We start from the raw sequence: 20,305 nt of genomic DNA, 5'->3' as shown, positions 1-20,305 counted from the left end.
AACGTGCACGTGTGCCCTTGAGGCACGCCTCAGCCGTGGCGCAAGGACACACATGAACGTCCGTCCGCTAACATTGGTCGTTTCAAACTACGCTGGAACGCCTACTGCAAGGACAGTAATTCTTCCCTTTTTGAATTAGCAAAAGGCCCACTACGCATGAGTAAGACGTAAACCTACGCAGCTGTTCAAGTGTCTGAGTGCTTTGTGGGCTTACAAAACACCCACTCGTTGCGCAATTCACATGATTTGACGCTCGGCGCGATCCTATACGCCACGCAATATATTACATGCCTTAAGGAGACTCCTCCCACTACATGACATTTTTTTTTTTTTTTGCGTGGCATATGGTGTAACACCTGTTTCTCACGCAAAACGCCTAGGTTCGATTCTCACTCCAACCGAAGATTTTATTGTTTATTTTATTTGTATTTTCTTAATGTTTTTATGACAGACGAAGCTGATTTTTTCCCTCACTACCAATGATGCCGAAACCGACACCGGCATTTCTGCTAAACGAGCTTTCTAACGATGTCGTAGATAATAAATATGCACGTGCATGAACTAGCTCATATTACCGCGATGGAGGGCTGCGAAAATTTTCGAAGCCCTCCAAAACAACGTCTTTCATAGTCATATCGTGGTTTCGGGACAGTGGCGTATCCACAGTGTGGTCAAGGATTTCAACCCCCCCCCCCCCCCCGCCACTTACCCACCTTTATTATTCGTCGCTTCGCGCTGACACAAAACTAAGCGGTGCTACTATCACAATAACTTTAATGGGCTCATTTACAGTGAATATTATCTGCACACGAAAAAACGTGTCGTGGTGTTTGTCAAGGCTTTGGCACTCTGTGAGATTTTGGGCAGGAATCTTGGTCGCGAGCGTTGCAAGTTGCTTCGGCGACGGGATTAATGCTGCATCGGTGGTCATATACTTGCACCCGCCGCAACAGATCTCGCTGGAGTCGATCACAACATTAATTTTCACTAGGAAGAGATTCATTTTAATGGTAAAAGCCAGACACAGTTTCTAGGTCTGATAGGCCACGTTCAAGCGTAATACCTGCAGTGTGATTCTTCGTATGTGTGCTAAGATATACTGACGCCAGACAACGACAGCATTAGAAAACAGAAACAGTGCTGATCATCAACTTAATGTTTAATCACCTTTGGGGACACGAATATGTATATGCACATTATTGAAAAATTAAGCAATATTTGGCAAAAAGACCCCCTTTTTTCAATAGTAGTATTACTATAGTGATGGCGTATACTGACACAACTATCCCCTTCATGAATAATAATAAAAGCCTCAATGATTTTGCGATCAAACTTATCACGTGCCCGCAATATATATTAGAGAGCCCCATATACGGTGGCCCTGCATGTATAATATAGGTGGGCTTCTCTGATGTGCACCGAACTAAGCTATTTGTAATGCTGGTACATGAGGACTGCCAAGAAAGTGAGTCCCACGTGCTATGAATTCGCTTTATCTATGGCTTACCAGCAGTGCTTACGAGATTACACGAAAATCTCAGTACTGGGTACTCAAAACTAAAAGGCACCCACCCACTGACCCCGGCTGTGCACGTACGGTATTGGATACTTCTCTCCCGGGTCCAAGCCTAGGTGGAAGAGCACTGGCTGCTGCGTGTAGTTGAGCTGCTCGTGGGTCGTCACGCCATCCACATTCTGTCCCGGGCAGAAGTCAACGCCCTGCATTCCATACCAACAGATCGGTGTAATGCTCCTGCATCCCCGGGTGAAGGCGGAACTTCCGCCAAAGCGTCGGAAGATAATAGAAATGTGTGAAGCCAGAATATAGAGCGCACCCGCTTAAAATCCTCCCAAAAGTCTGTCCAGCACCAGAAATGGGCCTTGTACAAGCCTATCCGAATCGCCATCAGCTCGTTACCCCGGTAGTGGAAGATCGGCCTGCGCAGCACGGCGTGGGGGGCTCATGAGCGGCCATCTGTGCACATGAATAACTTGGAACAATGTCACCAAACTCAAGAAAATAAACGCCAGGGCTAGCACTGCCGCGGCGTTAGCTGAATAGGCGGCTTTAGAGCACACTGGAAGTAAGTAGAGTTACGAAGCATCCAATATTTCATATAAATTTACAATCGTTTTTCGGATAAGTTCAACTATATACGTACCCGTAAGGCAATGTAAATCTGCACACTTTGCTGGTGATGTTGCTGTAACTGACAACGATGATGACAATGACTTATAGCCGAGCATAACAAAGTGTTCTGCTAGTTGACTACCCAACAACTCTAAAAGAATACGCTCTAGAATCGACGAGCACAGCCTGCTATTCATTTTTGTGCTCGTCGATTTTCAGCGCTTATGGATGAGCTATTTGTAACGAGTTGGTAGCTTTATTCACCTATACACACTACGCGAGTCACATTGTGTGGCAACTGGCATCATTTTACTCTTCTTCAACGCAATATCACAGTGAACGTTACTCCCCATCATACATTATGCCTGTATAAGGTCTTTTTTTCGAGCAATTCCAAGCACTGTGTGTGGCCTCATGGCAAAGTGCTTTACTGCAACACAAAATATGTAGGTTCTATTCCTGCTAGAACCTTGGCTTCCTTTCCTAGTTTCGCGCAATAGCTTCGACGGCCAACGGTGGAGGTGGTGAACGACATAGCCATCATATGTAGCCGTTTTAGCGAGCTTGTAAACAGCTTACGCTGTGAAATTACTTTTTTCTGTAACAGCAGAGCTGGGAGGCGATGAGGACATAAATATAATGTGCTGTAAGCCAGACGAGTATTATTACAAAGTGTGCAGTGGAAGTGGGAGGTACGGTACTTAAACAGGACACAGGTAAGCTGTCCCATATGAGACGAAGAACCTCATTAAGAAACGTCAAAGCATGAAAGCCTCAAATGCAACAGACAAAATAGAATTGGCAGAGCTTACGACATTGATTAATAAGCGTAAGGTATGCGATGTAAGAAGGCATAACTTGGAAAAAGTTGAACATGCTCTGAAGAATGGAGGCGTCGTCAAAGCAGTTAGGAGGAAACTTGGGATAGGCAAACACTATAAGGGACAAGAAAGGCAAAGTAACTACCAATATAGATAGGATAGTTAAAATAGCGGAGAAGTTTTACAGAGATCTGTACAGTAGCCTGGACAACCATGACCTTACTATAAGAACTAGCAGTATCCCAGATCGCATCCCACCAGCAATGATAGAAGTAGTCAGAAAAGCCTTGAAGGGAGTGCAATGAGGCAAAGCTGCTAGTGAGGACCAGGTGACATCATATCTGCTGAAAGATAGAGGACAGATTGTGCTAGAAGAACTAACCACCTTGCTTATGAAGTGTCTCCTGGCAGGAAAAGTACCAAAATCTTGGAAGAATGCTAACATCATCTTAATGCATAAGAACGGAGATCACAAGGACTTGAAGAATTACAAGCCGATCAGCTTGCTCTCCGTCTTATACAAGCTATTTACAAAGGTAATCGCTAACAGAGTAAAGAAAACATTAGAATTCAATCAACCAAAGGAACAAGCAGGATTTCGAACAGGCTACTCAACAATCGACCACATTCACACTATCAATCAGGTAATAGAGAAATGCTCAGAATATAACCAACCACTATACATCGACTTCATAGATTACGAGAAGGCGTTTGATTCAGTAGAAATATCAGCCATCATGCAGACACTGCGGAATCAGGGCGTCGATGAAGCAGCATATATAAACATCCTGGAAGAAATCTACAGGTGATCAACTGCCACCATAGTGCTCCATAAAGAAAGCAACAAGATACCAATCAAGAAGGGTGTAAGGCATGGGGATACAATCTCTCCAATGCTATTTACCGCGTGCTTACAGGAGGTTTTTCAGAGGCCTAGAATGGGAACAGTTAGGAATAAGAGTTAATAGAGAGTACCTTACTAACCTGCGCTTTACCGATGACAATGCATTGCTGAGTAAATTAGGGGACGAATTGCAACTCATGATTACGGAGTTAGACAAGAAGAGCAGAAAGGCTGGTCTTAAAATTAATCTGCAGAAAACGAAAGTAATGTACAACAACCTCGGAAAAGAGCAGCGCTTCGAGATAGGTGATAGTGCACTTGAAGTTGTAAAAGACAATGTCTACTTAGGACAGCTAATATTCGCGGAGCCGAACCATGACACTGAAGTAACTGGAAGAATAAGAATGGGGTGGAGCACATTTGGCAAGCACTCTCAAATCATGACTGGTAGATTGCCATGGACTATCCCTCAAGTGGAAGGGATATAACAACTGAATCTTGCCGGTACTTAGCTATGGAGCAGAAACATGTAGACTCACAAAGAGGGTTCAGCTTAAATTGAGGACGACGCAGCAAGCGATGGAAAGGAAAATGATAGGTGTAATCTTAAGAGACAAGATGAGAGCAGAGTGGATCAGGAAACAAACCGGGGTTATGGATATCATAGTTGAAATCAAGAAGAGGAAACTAACATGGGCCGGGCATGTAGCGCGCAGGCAGGATAACCGCTGGTCATTAAGGGTAACTGACTGGATTCTCAGAGAAGGCAAGCGAGTTAGGGGGAGACAGAAGGTTAGGTGGGCAGATGAGATTAAGAAGTTTGCTGGTATAAATTGGCAGCAGCAAGCAGAGGTCCGAGCTGACTGGTGGAACATGGGAGAGGCCTTTGTAGTGCATGCAGGGAACGTAGTCAGGCTAATGATGATGATGATGCTGACGATATAAATGATGATGATGAAGCCTTACACTAATTTGTGCGGTGTTTGCTGGAGTCACGTAAAATCACGGGTATACGAGTGAGCAATCTCCTTCTGAGTGGTAAAAAGAGAGAGAGAGAGAAGAAAAAAGTAAAAAAACAGTGCGAGCAGTATTTGTTTGAAGCTTCGCTTCGCGGTGGAGGAGCGGCTTTTCTTCCTCCTCCTGCCCAGCCGGAGCCTCTGTCAACCAACTTTCCCAAGCCTCACGTACTTTTAGATTCGATCGGTTTTTCTTCAATTTCCATCCGCACCTGCATCTGCACCATAAGTATGTCTCGCTCTACTCTTGAAGAAATCCGACGAAAGTCAGTGCCACCTCGTAAATATGGAAATAAGCTGAGCAGTGCTGAAAAAAATATTAATCCAGATGCGCTCAGTCATTGACATTGTAGGTGGAGGAAAAAGAAAAGTTAATGTATGAGCGCCTTTTCAACTGGGAAACCGACGGATTAGAGCACAAGGACGCCGGCGCCAACTCTATTCAGTACAGAAATGGTAAATGAAGAATAAGCTGCTGTACTCGTGAACAACTCTTAGTGAAAATGAAGCGAAAAAATGGCATGTATCCTACCACTGAGGAATTTCGCCTCACAATTGAGCCCGTACTTTCCGCGAGATAAATAAAAAAATGCTCCTTTATTTTCTGCAAGTCGTAGCTCTTTGATACATCTTGGACGCAGTTGACACTACTGAGATATTTGTATTGGTTTACTTTATACGAGCTCACTTTGCGTTTTTGCACACTTGTGAATGACACGCCTTTTATGTGCACCTCGAACGTCAAACAGCGTCCGTGTCCACATGAAACTTTGTTTGCGTGCAGCCATCACTTGCCACAGCAATGCGAGAAGTGCGCCAAACCGAACTACTTGGAAGCTCCGAAGTTTTTTTTTTTTTTCACTGCCAATAAAAGTTGACCGCGAGCTCGGCCCTACTTCGTATAACGTTCCAACTGCTTCTTTCTCGAGGCGAAACTGATTATTTTTTTCGTTGTTCGTATCCTCCTGTAAATCTTTTTTTTTTTCATTTCAGCAATGGATCCCAGCGGATGTCAAAACAAACGGGTAAGTGAGCCCATGGCAGTATCGCTGCATAGACGAAACGACACGAACATATTCCACTCAGTTTTAGGCATAACTTTTACTTCCTCAAATAAGGCCGCTCATTTAGTTTTCGTTGAGACTGTCCTGCATGTTGTGGGCAGGTCCCGCGTTTTTTTTTTTTTTTTCAGACTGCGCAGAGTGAGCGTCAGCGAAATGGGGTTCGTTGATTCCACAATTCAATATCAGTGAGCTCAAAATACATAAAATGTCCAATTTCTAACTTGAATGACGTGAAACGAAAACTTTAAACTATAAAGAATCGCCGACACGTCCTCTATAATGAAAAAAGGTCTGGTCACATGCTGTCCGTTGTCCAGCATACTTATCCTTATTTTCATCCGCCTGGACCTCGAGACAACGCAGTAGCTCTCTATGCTGAGAGAAACGTTGTTATGCAACATCGGTATGCAAGTGTGGAGAGAGCGTGGCAATACATTAGCAAGGCTTTATTGACTATATAATGATAATCGTTTACGCTTGTCACGTGCTTCGTACACTGCCCGTACGCATTCTCGCTGCGAATATGGTTTGTTATTGCCGAGGAAGCCTGACACATATTCTACCAGAACTTAATCTGGTGCCCTTTACAGAGCAGGCGTGCTCCACCAAATCACGGGCTTTTAAATGGAGGCAGGTGTGCCTCAAATTACGACTGACGAAAAAGAAAAGTGATGCATTGCATTTATTGCATAAGTGACCGCTTGAAATCCAGAATATGCAGTTGGCGACATAAATTTGGCTCATTTTTGTTGTATTTTCGTTACGCGTTTGTTTTCACATAACATTATTTGTCGATTAAACACAACAAGAATGATTAAGACGCCGCCATGGACGAACTAACTTTACAGGTGCTGACGATACACTCAGCGCATGCCAGAAACGTCCTTACGGAGATCCATAGAATATCCGCAGTATAACATTGTACTTAAGATTACATCTGGAAAACCTGAATACGGTGATGATGATTAGTGGGGTTTTGTGACGCAATGGCCACAAGTGTCCAAAGAGCGCCACTGAACACGATGAGTCAGTCAAATTGTAATAATCACTTATACAGCCGCGAGATCGTTTGTCGTATATGTTTCCTTTTCAGTATCGATATATTTAGCGAGACCTTTACGGAGGACTCGCTTCATCGAGCCACGGGCTCGTTGAACGTGCGTGCATGCAGCGCTGCCGAGTCGCGAAGTCGTTGAGTAAGGTCCCGTTCGCCATCCGCCAGACATATTTCGGCCACGCTTCACCCAGGAGCAGGACTGACAAAAAATAAATTATTGCGGCTTGGGCGCCGCGCCAGAAGCGCGGGGAGCCGCCAGCGCGGGCGTTCACCTCTCGTTTGGCGTCCGGCCGAGCATGCTGTCCACCAGACTCTGCCCGTCAAGCACGAGGCCCGGCGGAAGCGTGACGCGAGCCAGCTCGGCGATGGTGGGCAGTAGGTCCATGTTGGAGACCGGCCACCGGCTCACCTGCACCGGGACCTTATCAGCGTGCGCTCTTTATTTGTCTATTTTCTTTGCATAGTAAGAAACTGCGCTCTTTACACTGTCATTTCAAACAGGTCACAAGACTCTTTCTTTCGAGGGGTAAGATGGCACTGTGATATTAGCATCATCCTCGGGGTCATCCTTCGGATATTTCACTCTCCCTTACGAATGGAATTCCTCAGTACGTTCCTTTCCTATAGCAAAGCCTGCTTACGTTACCTGTGATTGATACGAAAGCGGAAAAAGAAATAATTTAGTCAGTGTCCAAAAAAGCCTTTCTTCTCGAGCAGTGTAAATCACATCACCTTCTTGACCCTCCAGAAACAGAAAAAAAAAACCATATTATGAGTAAGGGCGCGTAAAACGTTAATATGTGATCAAGCAAAGCAATGCAAATAATTAACGATTGCCTCTGCAAGAACATGGCCTGTACTACAGGTAGTTTATTTGGCTAAGCTTTCGACTGAGCAAATTTGTCGTGCCATTTGCCTAATAGGCTTCTCACTTGATTTCTATACCTCAGTACCCCAAGCAATGAAACCTTGAAAAAATAAAAGCAATATTCTAGAAATGAGCCCGACAAATATTGTTGACTTAATATAGTATTAAAAGAACGTTACAAAGTTACACCCTTCCCCTCTTCCGAAGCTCCTCACTGTACGATTGCTCTTCCCGTTAAATATTCGCGACGGCTGTTACGTCATCTTCCGCAAATAGTATATCACCTCTTCTTCTCAACAGTTCGTTTGTGACCAGTTGTTTTTCAAAATTCACTGGTCAATCGTACATATCATTTATCCATAAAGTGGTCAGTGAATCGTCCCCCGCACAAGCAAAATGCTGTGTGAACTCGGCAGCCTTCAGGTTAATGACCATGATTTGAAAGGATAATGGCATCTCAGAGATTGTTTCACAGTAGCCTTGTAGTAATTTTTTCTGTGTCATTATGCTCTCCATGATAAAGTGTAATGATCAATGTCTCCAAAAGTTTCACTGTTATATTAAAAAAAGACAAGTTATTAGGGCTGTATCATTGCAATAGCAATTACATTCCGTCATGTCCAGGATTATATATATATATATATATATATATATATATATATATATATATATATATATATATATATATATATATATATATATATATATATATAGTGTGTGTGTGTGTGTGTTTGTGTGTTTGTGTGTGTGTGTGACGTGCAGAATGGTTGGTAAAAGCCGAGAAGGAAGAAGTGAAATGGAATAAACCATGGTCGAATCATTTTGCCCTTTTCACTTTGTTCTTTCAACGTACGTTATTATTCATCTCGTTCTTATCTCATTTCTCTCTATTTTACCAAGCATTGTATAAATTTCAGTTAAAAGGTACACTGTGGCCAATCCCACTAGTGGGTATAAGCCAAGATCTTTTAGGCGATCAACAAACAAACATGGCTGCATTGCCGGGTACCAAATCTAAATTTCTATAAACACAGGTCTGCCCAGGCACCCACCTTCGCCACTGTGCGCATTCTGTGATGAACTGGAAACAATAGACCATTTCTTTTCGACTTGCAGGCGGTTTAACACATTACAAAAAACCCTATTAGGAATACTTTTGCGTGGTATTGGTATGGACTTATCTCTGCCTGTCATTTTGTCTTTTGGAGCTTCCATTTCTGGTTTCTCTAATGGGACAGTATGCGCGGCCGTCCGGGACTATATTGATGAAACTAATAGGTTGACTAATTAACCAGTTTCATTATCCTAACATGTCCACATAACTATATACGTATAAAATCAGATTATTGCTCTATTCTAAGAATAAATTCGTTTATGTAAATATTGGTATGCATTACATCAAGCACCACACTTGCCTAGGCTATCGGTAATCTTTCTGTTATACCTCCATCATTCTAAATCTGAACAGTAAATTTTAAAGTCACTCGATTCTTGGCCAATACCCCACAGTGGGTATGCGCCACTAACAATAGGAGAACAACAACAACAACAATGGCTGCGTATTAGCCAGGCCCCGTCGCCCAGTCATCATGGCGTCACACGAGTCGACAGGATGAAGACCTGACAGCCTTTTCACCAGTCGTTCATCATCGAAGCAGCTTTCCACAAGACGCCCTAACCATACATAGAGTACAGAACCCTCTCCTTGCGGTACACAACGACAAACATCATGACAGAACCATCGGATGACCGTGACATCACAAAGTACGCAGGGTCAGCGGACGATCGACCCGTAGAGGATTTCTTCGACCTCTTTGAGCTTCATGCTGCCGCTGCATCCTGGTCGGAACCGGAGATGGTCACCAAATTCAGCGGCTACGTCACTGGTGAGGCGTTCAAATTTTACCTCACCCACATCTTCGAGAACGATGTATTTTGGAAATGTATCAAAGAAGAAATGATCAGCCGATTCAAATAGTGCTATGAAGACTAGCACTTAACGTATCACCTGGAGGCTTTTCAACTTGCCAACCACATGTATACACGAGAAGTCGTCACGCAGTGAGCGTATTTTCCAAACAAGAACCCACCAGAGAAACTTTCCCATGATTCTACCAACATATGAATCTTGCGAATATACCTCACGCATTCGAACACCGAATAAGAACTTACACGTTTCAACGGACAAGGGAAATCATCTGCTGACCGAAAGGCATCCAGACCGGTTTCTCAAATAACCGAACATTCCGCCGGATTTCCCATGGGCAACGAGATCGTCATTTTCTGCCTGTACACTACACCAAAGGAACCCAGGCGTTTGGGAACCACCAGAATCACTTGATGGTTGATGCTTCGTGTCGCATACGTGGTCCTATTAGGATCGGCGCTTAAGCCAAGCAGAAGGGGGTGTTCGCGGTTCTGCGAACAAGTTGCCGAAAGGATGCGGGCCTGCTAACAGCCGTCCAAATTTGGGTATTGTCCTCCCAGCCGGGAAGCGAGGCGCATGCAGTTGCGACGCCACAAAGTGTACAACGAGACGTCCAAAATAGTTTTGTTCGAGACAACCTCCTTGAAGAGGTGGCGGCGTCAGTATAGATGTCAATCAGCTCCACAGTCAGTGCGGTGGCAATACGAGCGTGGAACCCAGCACCCAGTGGCATTTTCACCCCAAGCAAGAGACAACTTGGCACCGGAGGGGGAGTGTGGTGACCACATCTCGGTCAAAGGGCGTTGACCAGCGCTGGTGTGGGCGGCACCGTCGAAAGTGATGTGTGTCCGGTGGTTGGGCAGAGAAGTTCAAAGCCCTTCCCCTTCTAAGGGTGAGCGGAGAAGGGGCTCTCGGTAACCAGCCGCAGTGCACTCCTACGAGAGCCTTCGACGAGATCGTCACGATGTAGCACATCTTCGTCTAGATGTTTGTCATGCGGCGAAGTGTTCGCCTGTATATAATGTCTCTGTACAGTCTACCTCATCAGTCTCTTCATGCTCGACGTCTTCTTTCCGAGTTCCCGGTGCCGTAAACGGCAAAGTCACAACAACTCAGCAATGGATAGCAGCGGTGGGATCCTCAAAACTCCGGTCCCAACAACTGGTGGCCGCGCTGAGATCCTGGTCAACCCCCCGCTTCAACAGCCCACATGGCATCACATCACCTGACACCAGTATCGGCGACGAAACTCGCGGCACGCCTGTTAAGACGGTATTATTTGTGCCTGACGAGCTGGTGAATCCCAACAGTATACCAGACCACACCCTGATTTTCCAGACCATGTTCGAGGGAAGTTTGGAGCTCAGTTCTCCCGCAAAGAAACAAACATTCGCAATCGAAAGCAGATCAAGCCATGTTTGCGGTGAAGTCATTTTCAGGATTTGACCCAACCATAAGTCGAAACAGTATGGAGTCAACATTGAATACATGTCTCACTGATAAAAACAAAAGAAAAATCGGCTACTGCTTTCCTAGACTCAAAGCATGCTAGCATCCCCCTCGTAAATAATGCTGAGACTACCGACAGCGTGTGCTCATTAAACGACGATGACCACCTGCACTTTTCACAGCGCCATCGACAAAGCAAGTAACGGCAACCACGAAGGGAAACTTCTACGGAAGCACACTCACGACTTGAAGAACGTCGGAAAATAAGATCCTTAACCCAAGGACCATTTCAAGACGCAGGACGTTTCCGCGTGGAGGAGCGTCGGCACAGACGCGCTCTGCGCCTGCAATTACACCGACTACAACACCACGGGAAACGCCAAGGAAGACGCGGAAGTACTCCTTGCCCACCGCAAGCAATCGGGCATCGCACCATAATACTCTGTCCAGGAGCACTAAAACTAGAAGCACTGAGAGTGCCCCATTCACGAGAAAAAATACGGCCCCGACGACATCCCAGCTGCCGATGCTACAAGGCGCTCCAACTTTGCTCATTGCCCAGAAGAGTTCAAGCAGTATTGTCAGCATCCATGTGCAGCGCGCACTCCCCAGAACGCAACAGTCAACCTCGCCCACCAGAGTTGGTATAGAATGCACCGGACTGCTCGTCATGACCTTGAGACTTTAGTAAGATTGTGGAACTCCGTTAGAACGTGAAATGGGGAGTTTGTGCATTATGCTGTTTAAATCTCTTCATTTTGCTTTAATTTGTTACCGGTGCCATCTTTCGGGGGTTGGGGGAATCATGTGACGTAAGAAGGTACGCAGGATGGTTGGTAGAAGCCGAGAAGGAAGTAGTGAAATGGAATAAACACATGACTGTGTATGAGCCAGGCCACGTCTCTCACATCTATCGTCACACACACACACACACACACACACACACACACACACACACACACACACACACACACACACACACACACACACACACACACACACACACACACACACACACACACACACACACACACACACACACACACACACACACACACACACACACACACACACACACACACACACACACACACACACACGCACGCACGCACGCACGCACGCACGCACGCACGCACGCACGCACACACACACACACACACATACATACATACATACATACATACATACATACATACATACATACATACATACATACATACATACATACATACATATATATATATATATATTGCAAGGGAGTTTAATAGCGACGTCAGGTAGTAGGTAGGCACTACCTGGATATATAATCTCATGGAGAAATTAATCAGAAGAAAAACCAACCGGAGTTTTGGTCGAGCGGCTCCTGGGCTCGCAGTCTTAGACATCTATACCACGCGCCATGCTTGAGTGTGTTTTCTATCCCGCAACGCTTCCACATTTTCATTAAACTTGAAAACTGTTCCTGAGACATGCACGAAAAAGTGGCCTCTTTCTGTAAAAAAAAAAGAAAAAAGAAAACGCCGGAAAACCTCTTTGGTCAGACACCACCACGTGACCGGAAACGCGGGGGGGGGGGGGCACTCCACACGCCACAGTTTAAAAGAATAAGACAAGGGCGTCGGGTTCTGCGTTGTCGACACTTGCAGCGCGTTGCTCAAACACAAAGACGTAACAACTGCATGTGACAGAGGGGGGATAGTGGCGTTAATGCGGGTAATAAAGAGAAAAGTTCATCACGCAACTGTCTCTATTAGCGGAAGACACCTCAGCAGTAGAGCACAGGGGAAAGGAGTAGGGATTGAAAGATAGATAAAGAGAAAAAAAGGTTGCGAATGTTCACGCTTGTCTTCTGCCTGCTTGCGCGTTCTTGTGGAGAGTTCGTCTTTGGGCTTCAGCGGCGCGCTATACAAGTAACGAGCTGGTTCATTTGACATTCCATTTTCTCGCTATCATTCTTCTCTTCGCCCTTGCTGCGAAATTTTTCACAAGGTACCTTCGGTTGCAGCTCTATTTTGTCCACCCCTTGTAAGCTCGTTGGCGTATAGAAAATGCTTTAGATTTGTGAGGTAAGCCATTCAATGATTGGTTCCAGCCCGTAGCGTATTCGGGTAGAGATGAAAGAGGGAACAATACGCCCGATTTTGTTATACAGAGTATTATTGATAGTCTCGCGTAATACCTTCCTTTGTGATTTAGCCCGACCGTTCACTCACCGTGCCAGCAGGAAACATTCCGGGCCACCAGGCAATGGCCGGTTCCCGGACACCGCCTTCGAAAGTAGTTTGCTTTCCGCACAGCAAAGGACCGTTGCTTCCACCTGCGACGCCGGCATCCGCTCACGAAGAGTGTCGCCAAGAACGTTATGGCTGCAGCACTTGCACGAGAACCCACGCTTAATTACCAAAGACTGATCTGAACCCAAATGTGGAGGAATAGTATGTACGTATCCCACGTCTTCAGGTACCATCTGTACACATGCATTTTCCCTGTGTTCGACGGGTTTGATTTCTCTCTCTCTCTCTTGTTCATTAAGTGAAGGGTCTGGATCTCGAAAAGCTAACGACAAAGTTTTCACAGTACATTTTCTAGTGTTTAAATGAGCACAAGAAACATGAACGAAATTCAAATGTCACTTCACTCGTCATTAAAAATAAAGCTTATTCACATACACAAGTACCAGGGTTCCACTTTTCATGCGTCGAAACATTGAGACGTTGCGTTTTTTTGGCGTTCTTGCTTACAAGCTTAGAGAACACTCGGAATAGACCGTCAAGTACAGACGCTAAAATAGCTCAGCGCTTCTGTGCATCGTTAGTCTTTTGTATACGTGACACGAGCGTAGCGCGATAAAGCGACCCTCTCAGAAAACCAAATTATTTCAGTCCGAGCAAGAACTCACCGCTCTCCTTGGCGTATGTGGCCGCGCCGTTGTCCGATGTAAAAAACACAAACGTGTTCTCGGCGACGCCTGAGGTCTTCAAGGCAAGCAGAATTGCGCCCACGCCGCGATCCAGTTCAATCACCGCATCACCGTAGCTGCGTCGAGACGTGCGACACGTATAAAAACAATAAGCGGTCGTTTAAAGGAATCGGCCGCATAGCCGATAATGCAAAAGGCACGTTATAGACTACTGTAGAATGGTTCGTCCAGAAAGGTGTGAAAGTACAATCGCGAACGTTCTTATCGTCCGAATTTTACTCTTCATAGCACCGTCGTGAATTTGCGTTGCTTCTGTAAAATTCGTGCTCTTTATTCCCATTTTCGTGACGCCACAGTTAGTGACAGCACACCACCCGGACATCTATAGCTCATCAATTTAGTAGCAACGTTATCCATGAATAAACCGGGGCGCAGCACGAAAAACACACTATATTCGTGATTGGAAATTGTAATCGTGTTCCCTTTGTGGTGATGATCCTCCCCGTGGGAGCTTCATAGTGTATATGGTGCATGACAATGTAGAGCATGAAGATTGATGGGTACATAACACCCGCGATTTTGTGCATTCTTCATTTAACACAACCATCATATGTGCTATAGAATATTATAGTCCGCAAAAGTGCAAAAGCCATCGCTCGAGGTAGTCACACGAGTCCAGGCACGGCACGCAACACCCGTTAGCGACGTTCCAACTTTTCGGTCGCATTAAAATGCTTATACGAATGAAATTTATCACATTTTTTTTAATGCACATTCAGAAGCGAGTCGCAATCATATCGCATTATCATACATGCGCTTTTAGTTTTCACTCACGCACAACGGGCTCCAGCACCATGCTTTGCCCAATACATGCATGATGATGCAGTAGAGTCCTAGGCGGGCACCACACTGTCGGTGTCAGTGCACAGTAAGTGTAAACTGGATTGTTCAATTATACTATAGGTCAAGTCGACGCATCTTTGATCAGTTCGGACAAGCGTACACTATACACGCTTCGCCTCACCCAGGCTTACATCGTCAGCCGCACCACGTATGCCCTCCCATACCTACCTCTCCGACAAAAAGAGAGAGACCGCATTAACGCGCTTCTACGAAGTTGCACAAAAACAGCTCTACGCCTTCCCCCAAGCACATCCAATGACAGACTCTTCAAACTTGGTGTACATAATACATTTGAGGAACTCGCTGAAGCCACCTTTACGGCACAAATATGTCGTCTGTCTAATTCGGTGAGTGGCCGCGCTCTTTTGACCCAATTAGACTTATCCCCAATAACAGAATCACCTGGAAGGGTCCCTCTTTCTTCTAACCTCCGCTCTCACCTAAACGTACCGCCCATTCCCAAGAACATGCATCCTGTGCGCGACGAGAAACGCAGAAAGGCAAGGGCCCGGGCCCTCCAGAGACAATATGGCGAGGACCAGAATGTAGTCTACGTTGACGCAGCGGAATATGCGTCAAGATCCCGCATGGCCCTTGCGGTGGCTGACAATCAGGCAAATCTCCTAACTTCTTGCTCAATTGTCACAAATTCCTCCACAGAGGCAGAAGAGGCAGCCATCGCGCTTGCTCTCATCTCCACACCTGCCACCACTATCATTAGCGACTCGAAATCAGCTATTCTTAACTACGCCAATGGCCTGATATCATGTAGCGCTGCTCGCTTGCTACGCTTCTGGCAGCCTCAGTGCTCCACAACCCTGATCTGGACGCCAGCACATGCCGGCCTCCTTGGCAACGAGGAGGCTCATTCTCTAGCCCGAGGTCTCACATTCCGGGCAGGAGAAATGGAGCCCCCTCCACAGGTCGAGGAGCGCTTGCTCTCTTTTCGTGATATTCTATCGTATTACCGGGAACAACGAAGAATATACGCACCCCCAGCCCCATCCCTAAACATAGCGCAGGCCACACATTGGCGACGCCTACAAACTCGAACTGCTCCATACCCCGTATTACTAAACGCCCGTTACCCAGACCATTTCCCCTCTTCATGCAAACTTTGCGACAAACCAGGAGACTTCCTCCACATCCTCCTCACATGTCCCACCTTCCCACATCCCCCACCTCCGGCTGTGGCAGTGTCATACTGGGAGACCATCATGACCAGCACTTCTGCGTTCGATCAGCGCCGGATCATCTCGTGCGCCATGAAGAGGATCGCACTTCAAGGGCTTTCCTTTGCTTTGTAAGGGTGCCTCCTCACTGCGAGGGTGCACCCACGTGCCATGAGGGGGCTCGGCCCCCACGCTACACAGTGGCAATAAATGTTTCTACCACCACCACTATACCCGTGGAGATATGCGGTTCCGTCTTGTTGCGCCTCAACGAGACTAGTATAATACCGTCCAGCTGGATGTCCAGCGATTGTCTTTGCATGCCTTATGATGTCCAAGATTACAATGCAATTTTCATACCATAAAAAAAAAGAGAGATTCCTGCGCCGCAGAGTTGAAAGGGCGACGCGGGGCGACACAAGCATTTCTGTCCTGTTTTTAGCGCAATACAAGCTCTTTCTCAGCATGAAATTACATATGTATATATAAAGAGCAACATAATATGTGTAGTGCAAGATGTAAGCGATGGATAGGCTATCTGGACTGTAACAGTTTTATTCACTCGTTGCAATGTTATCAGCAGGCCCTTAAATGAAGGGAAGAGGGGGATGGCAAGCGCTCATTTCTCCCCCGAAATTCTGTTGTATGGGGTGTTTTGCAAAAATAAATTATGAAAATAGGTGTAATAAAATATTCAGGGTCGTATAAGCAAGTGCCCCTCCCCCCCCCTCCCAACACACACAAAATATCTGATCATTAGGCACATTTATTTGGGAGCATGGAAAGACACCAGAAACGACATAAATGTGAGGTTCAACGCAAACAAGCCCATTCTATTTTTTTCTTGGTGCCCTGCCGCGGTGGTGTAGTGGCCAAAGTACTCGGCTGCTGACCCGCAGTTTGCAGAATCTAATCCTGGCTGCGGCGGCTGCATTTTCGCCTCCATCGTAAATGTAGGCCTGTGTGCTGTTAGGTATGCGTCTGGGCTTACAAGGGAGCGGCGTTCTTTTGATCCTCGTACAAGTCTTCGAACGGCTGCTGGTTTATATCCGCCATGTATTGTCCCTTCTGGCCGGAGGGTGAGGCATCGTGCCGCCACGATGACGTGGGCCGTTTTGCTAGAGGACGACAAGTGTTTACGTGGTGGCAATATCTTCCTTGAAAGGTACAGCAGCGGCAGCCGCAAATCGCCCCGATGTTTGAGCGAGCAGTTCGGCAGGCCCTTTTGAGCTTGGTTACGGCGGCCCTTTTGATGTATGCTGTCCTGAGCTCGAGACGCACACAAGGAAGAGCCACGTTGGTGACACAGTGCAGTGCACCAAACAAGCCTCAATATTGGCCGTTTATTCGGCCATGTGTGCGCGTCACCCTCGCAAGTTGTGTGGAACAGGTGATCGGGCAGTGTAATTTGGTGACCTTTCCCTGATTCGCGGATCTAGGAAAACGAGACTGTTCATATATATGATCAGCCCTCGCGGGCTGCTTCGTGTGCTCTTTCGATGCAGTGCTGTTCGAGACAGTTCTTTTGATGCCTTTTTGATGTAGAGCCTTCGACGAGATCGTCACGATGTAGGTCGACATCTTCGTCTAGCTGCTCGTCATAGTACGAGAAACGCTCGCTTGTAAATGATGTAAAATAAACCTCTGCAAATATCTCCCGAAGAATGCAACATTTTCGCCTGCATCGAAAACGCAGCCACCGCCACCGGTATTCGATCCCACGACCTGCGGGTCATCAGACGAGTACCTTAGCCACTAGAACACCGCGGCGGGACCCCTCATGATTTATGACAGAGGCGACTACAACATCATGGTCCAAGATCTAGCAGCCTTTTGTGATACCTTTGAGCCTGACTTCGCCCTTCGTTCACTAGAAACTAACACCTAGGTTGCTGTTTAAATCTGAATTTCGGCGCCTAATTAAAATATACGTTCCTACCATGACAATTAGTGAACGGAAAGAGTCTCTATGGTTTAGCAGCATGCTAACACATTCAAACAATAAAAATGGTTCTGCTAAATTTTCTCAATCTGACTTTCAGTGGGAGTATGCGGTCAAGCACTACGAGAAGCACGTGGCAGATGCCAAACGTGGCTTTTTTTCGACCACGCTGCCCTCCATGTTACACACTAACCCTAAACGCTTCTGGCAATGCGTTAATCCACGGGTCTCTAACACTGGTTTTCTGCGCGATTAGTTTTGGCTCCCCTGTTCCAGAATTCAAAACTACTGATGCTTTAAACAATGCTTTCTGCTCTCTGCTCTGTATTCACTAATGAACGTCTTGAAATTGTTCCCCTGTTAACAGCGTCTAATTATCCCCAATGGAAAACATCACTGTCAGCGCTAACGGCGTTGTTAAAAGTATTGAGTCATCAAAAAATTCGTCGTTGTGTGGTGTTGATGGCATAAACGCTAAAGTATTAAAAATCACCAAGCACATCTGACGCTAATATTCCAGCAATCTTTCTCCACTGGAACAATACCCTCTGACTGGAAAGTCAGTAAGATAATTTACATTAAAAGAAAGACTACCGTAGAAACCCTGGTTTTTACCGTTCCATATCCCTCACCAGCGTCTGTTCGAAACTAATGGAGCATATTCTACATTTACACATTGTCAATTTTTGGTCATCTGTCAACTTCTTTCATCCTAACCAGCATGGATTTTGCAAAGCTCACTCTTGCAACACTCAGCTTACCTTATTCATGCATGATTTATATTCCAACCTATAGATCACAACATCGTCACTGACGCTCTCTTCTCGGACTTCGAAAAAAAAAAAACATCCGGTAAAGTATTGCACATTCTTTTCGTGCATGAAGTTTCGAACCTAAACGTACACCCCTCCACAGTTACTTGGATACATGCATTCTTCACCAATCGCTTTCAATTTGTTTCCACCAGTTCATCTTCCTCCTTTCTATCCTCTGTTTTATATGCAGGTGGGCCGCAAGGCTCTGTACTTGAACCGCTACTGTTTCTTATATATATTAATGGCCTTCCAGTTAATGTATCATCAAGTATACGCCTCTTTGCTAATAACTGTGTTCTGTATCGTCAAATAACAGACTTCTTAGATTCCTTCTCTCTCCAGGATGACCTATTCAAAATCAAGACATGGTGCAACCGATGGCACATGTCCTTCAACATAAGTAAGCACTCCCACGCATCCTTTCATCGCCGCCTAACTATGTAGCGTCTTCGTACTCCCTCAACAAGACTTTGACTCAATACCAGACATTTAAATACCTAAGAGTACATATATCTAACGATCTGTCCTGGACCCATCATATACACCGTCACCAATTCCTGCAATCGCTCATTAGGTTACCTACGCCGTAACTAATCATCAGTATCCACTACAGTCAAATTGCTTGCATATACAACGTTGATCCGATCGAAACTAGAATATGCTTCTACTATCTATGACAACCACCAAGTTAAAATTCCATAGAATCAATTCAGAACCGTTCTGTCAGGTTTATTCTTTCTGATTATTCCTACACGACGAGTGTATCCACCGTAAAATCCCAGCTATGCCTCCCCTCATTTTCTTCTCACCGCATGGGCTGCTCGTGTAATATTTTTCCCCATTCGCAACCTCCAGGAAACCAAACCATCAATCCTGCACATCGTTCCTCTGACACTCGCACCGGAATGATTTGTATAAGCCCCGTGCACACACGACAGACCCGCGACACACGATAAACATTCATTTTTTTCTGCATACTGCCGGAGAACGGAATGCCCTTTATTCATATATTACCCTCATCACCAACATTGCTCAATTCAAGGCTGTCATCGCAGACCATATTTCAAACCATGAAGTACAACCGGACACGCCAGCTTTTTGTTCGCCCACCCCTCGTGTAAAGTCTCAAGTGGGACCTTTAGGGTATTATGAATAAATTAATAAACACATATTATCTTTGCCCTTGCAAAAAAGACTTCGGTGGGCACTCACGCTCCACGGACGCTTTGGCTTCTGACAGCCGCGGAAGAGTACACGGGCTCGTGCGTGGCGTCCGGTGCCCAATACAGGAAGAAGGGTTGACGCTTCGCAGCTTGCCGCTTGATGAACGACACGGCTTCCTGCGTGAGGACGGCGCCTGGAAGCACTCCAGTTCA

At 45.8% G+C, this 20,305-nt stretch overlaps 1 protein-coding gene across 4 annotated transcripts in view; it reads right to left on the bottom strand.

Annotated features, from left to right (window-relative positions):
* Positions 1-20,305, bottom strand: part of LOC119177296 (N-acetylgalactosamine-6-sulfatase) — a 53,756-nt gene that overhangs the window by 1,150 nt on the left and 32,301 nt on the right. For 3 of the 4 annotated variants that reach the window (XM_037428754.2, XM_075878356.1, XM_075878357.1), the window contains 6 exons: positions 20,142-20,269; positions 14,077-14,213; positions 13,391-13,494; positions 7,206-7,342; positions 1,836-1,938; positions 1,598-1,719 (listed from right to left, as the gene is read on the bottom strand). In XM_037428754.2, the coding sequence (XP_037284651.2) occupies positions 1,598-1,719; positions 1,836-1,938; positions 7,206-7,342; positions 13,391-13,494; positions 14,077-14,213; positions 20,142-20,269 (731 nt within the window). Of the gene's footprint in view, positions 1-1,572; positions 1,720-1,835; positions 1,939-7,205; positions 7,343-13,390; positions 13,495-14,076; positions 14,214-20,141; positions 20,270-20,305 lie in introns of all 4 variants that reach the window. The other variant, XR_012887125.1, reaches the window with a different exon arrangement.

This window comes from Rhipicephalus microplus, chromosome X, assembly GCF_043290135.1.
Source record: "Rhipicephalus microplus isolate Deutch F79 chromosome X, USDA_Rmic, whole genome shotgun sequence".
Classification (NCBI taxonomy): Eukaryota; Metazoa; Arthropoda; class Arachnida; order Ixodida; family Ixodidae; genus Rhipicephalus; species Rhipicephalus microplus.
The sequence above is the reverse complement of the archived record's forward strand: the minus strand, read 5'-3'. Positions and strand labels throughout refer to the sequence as shown.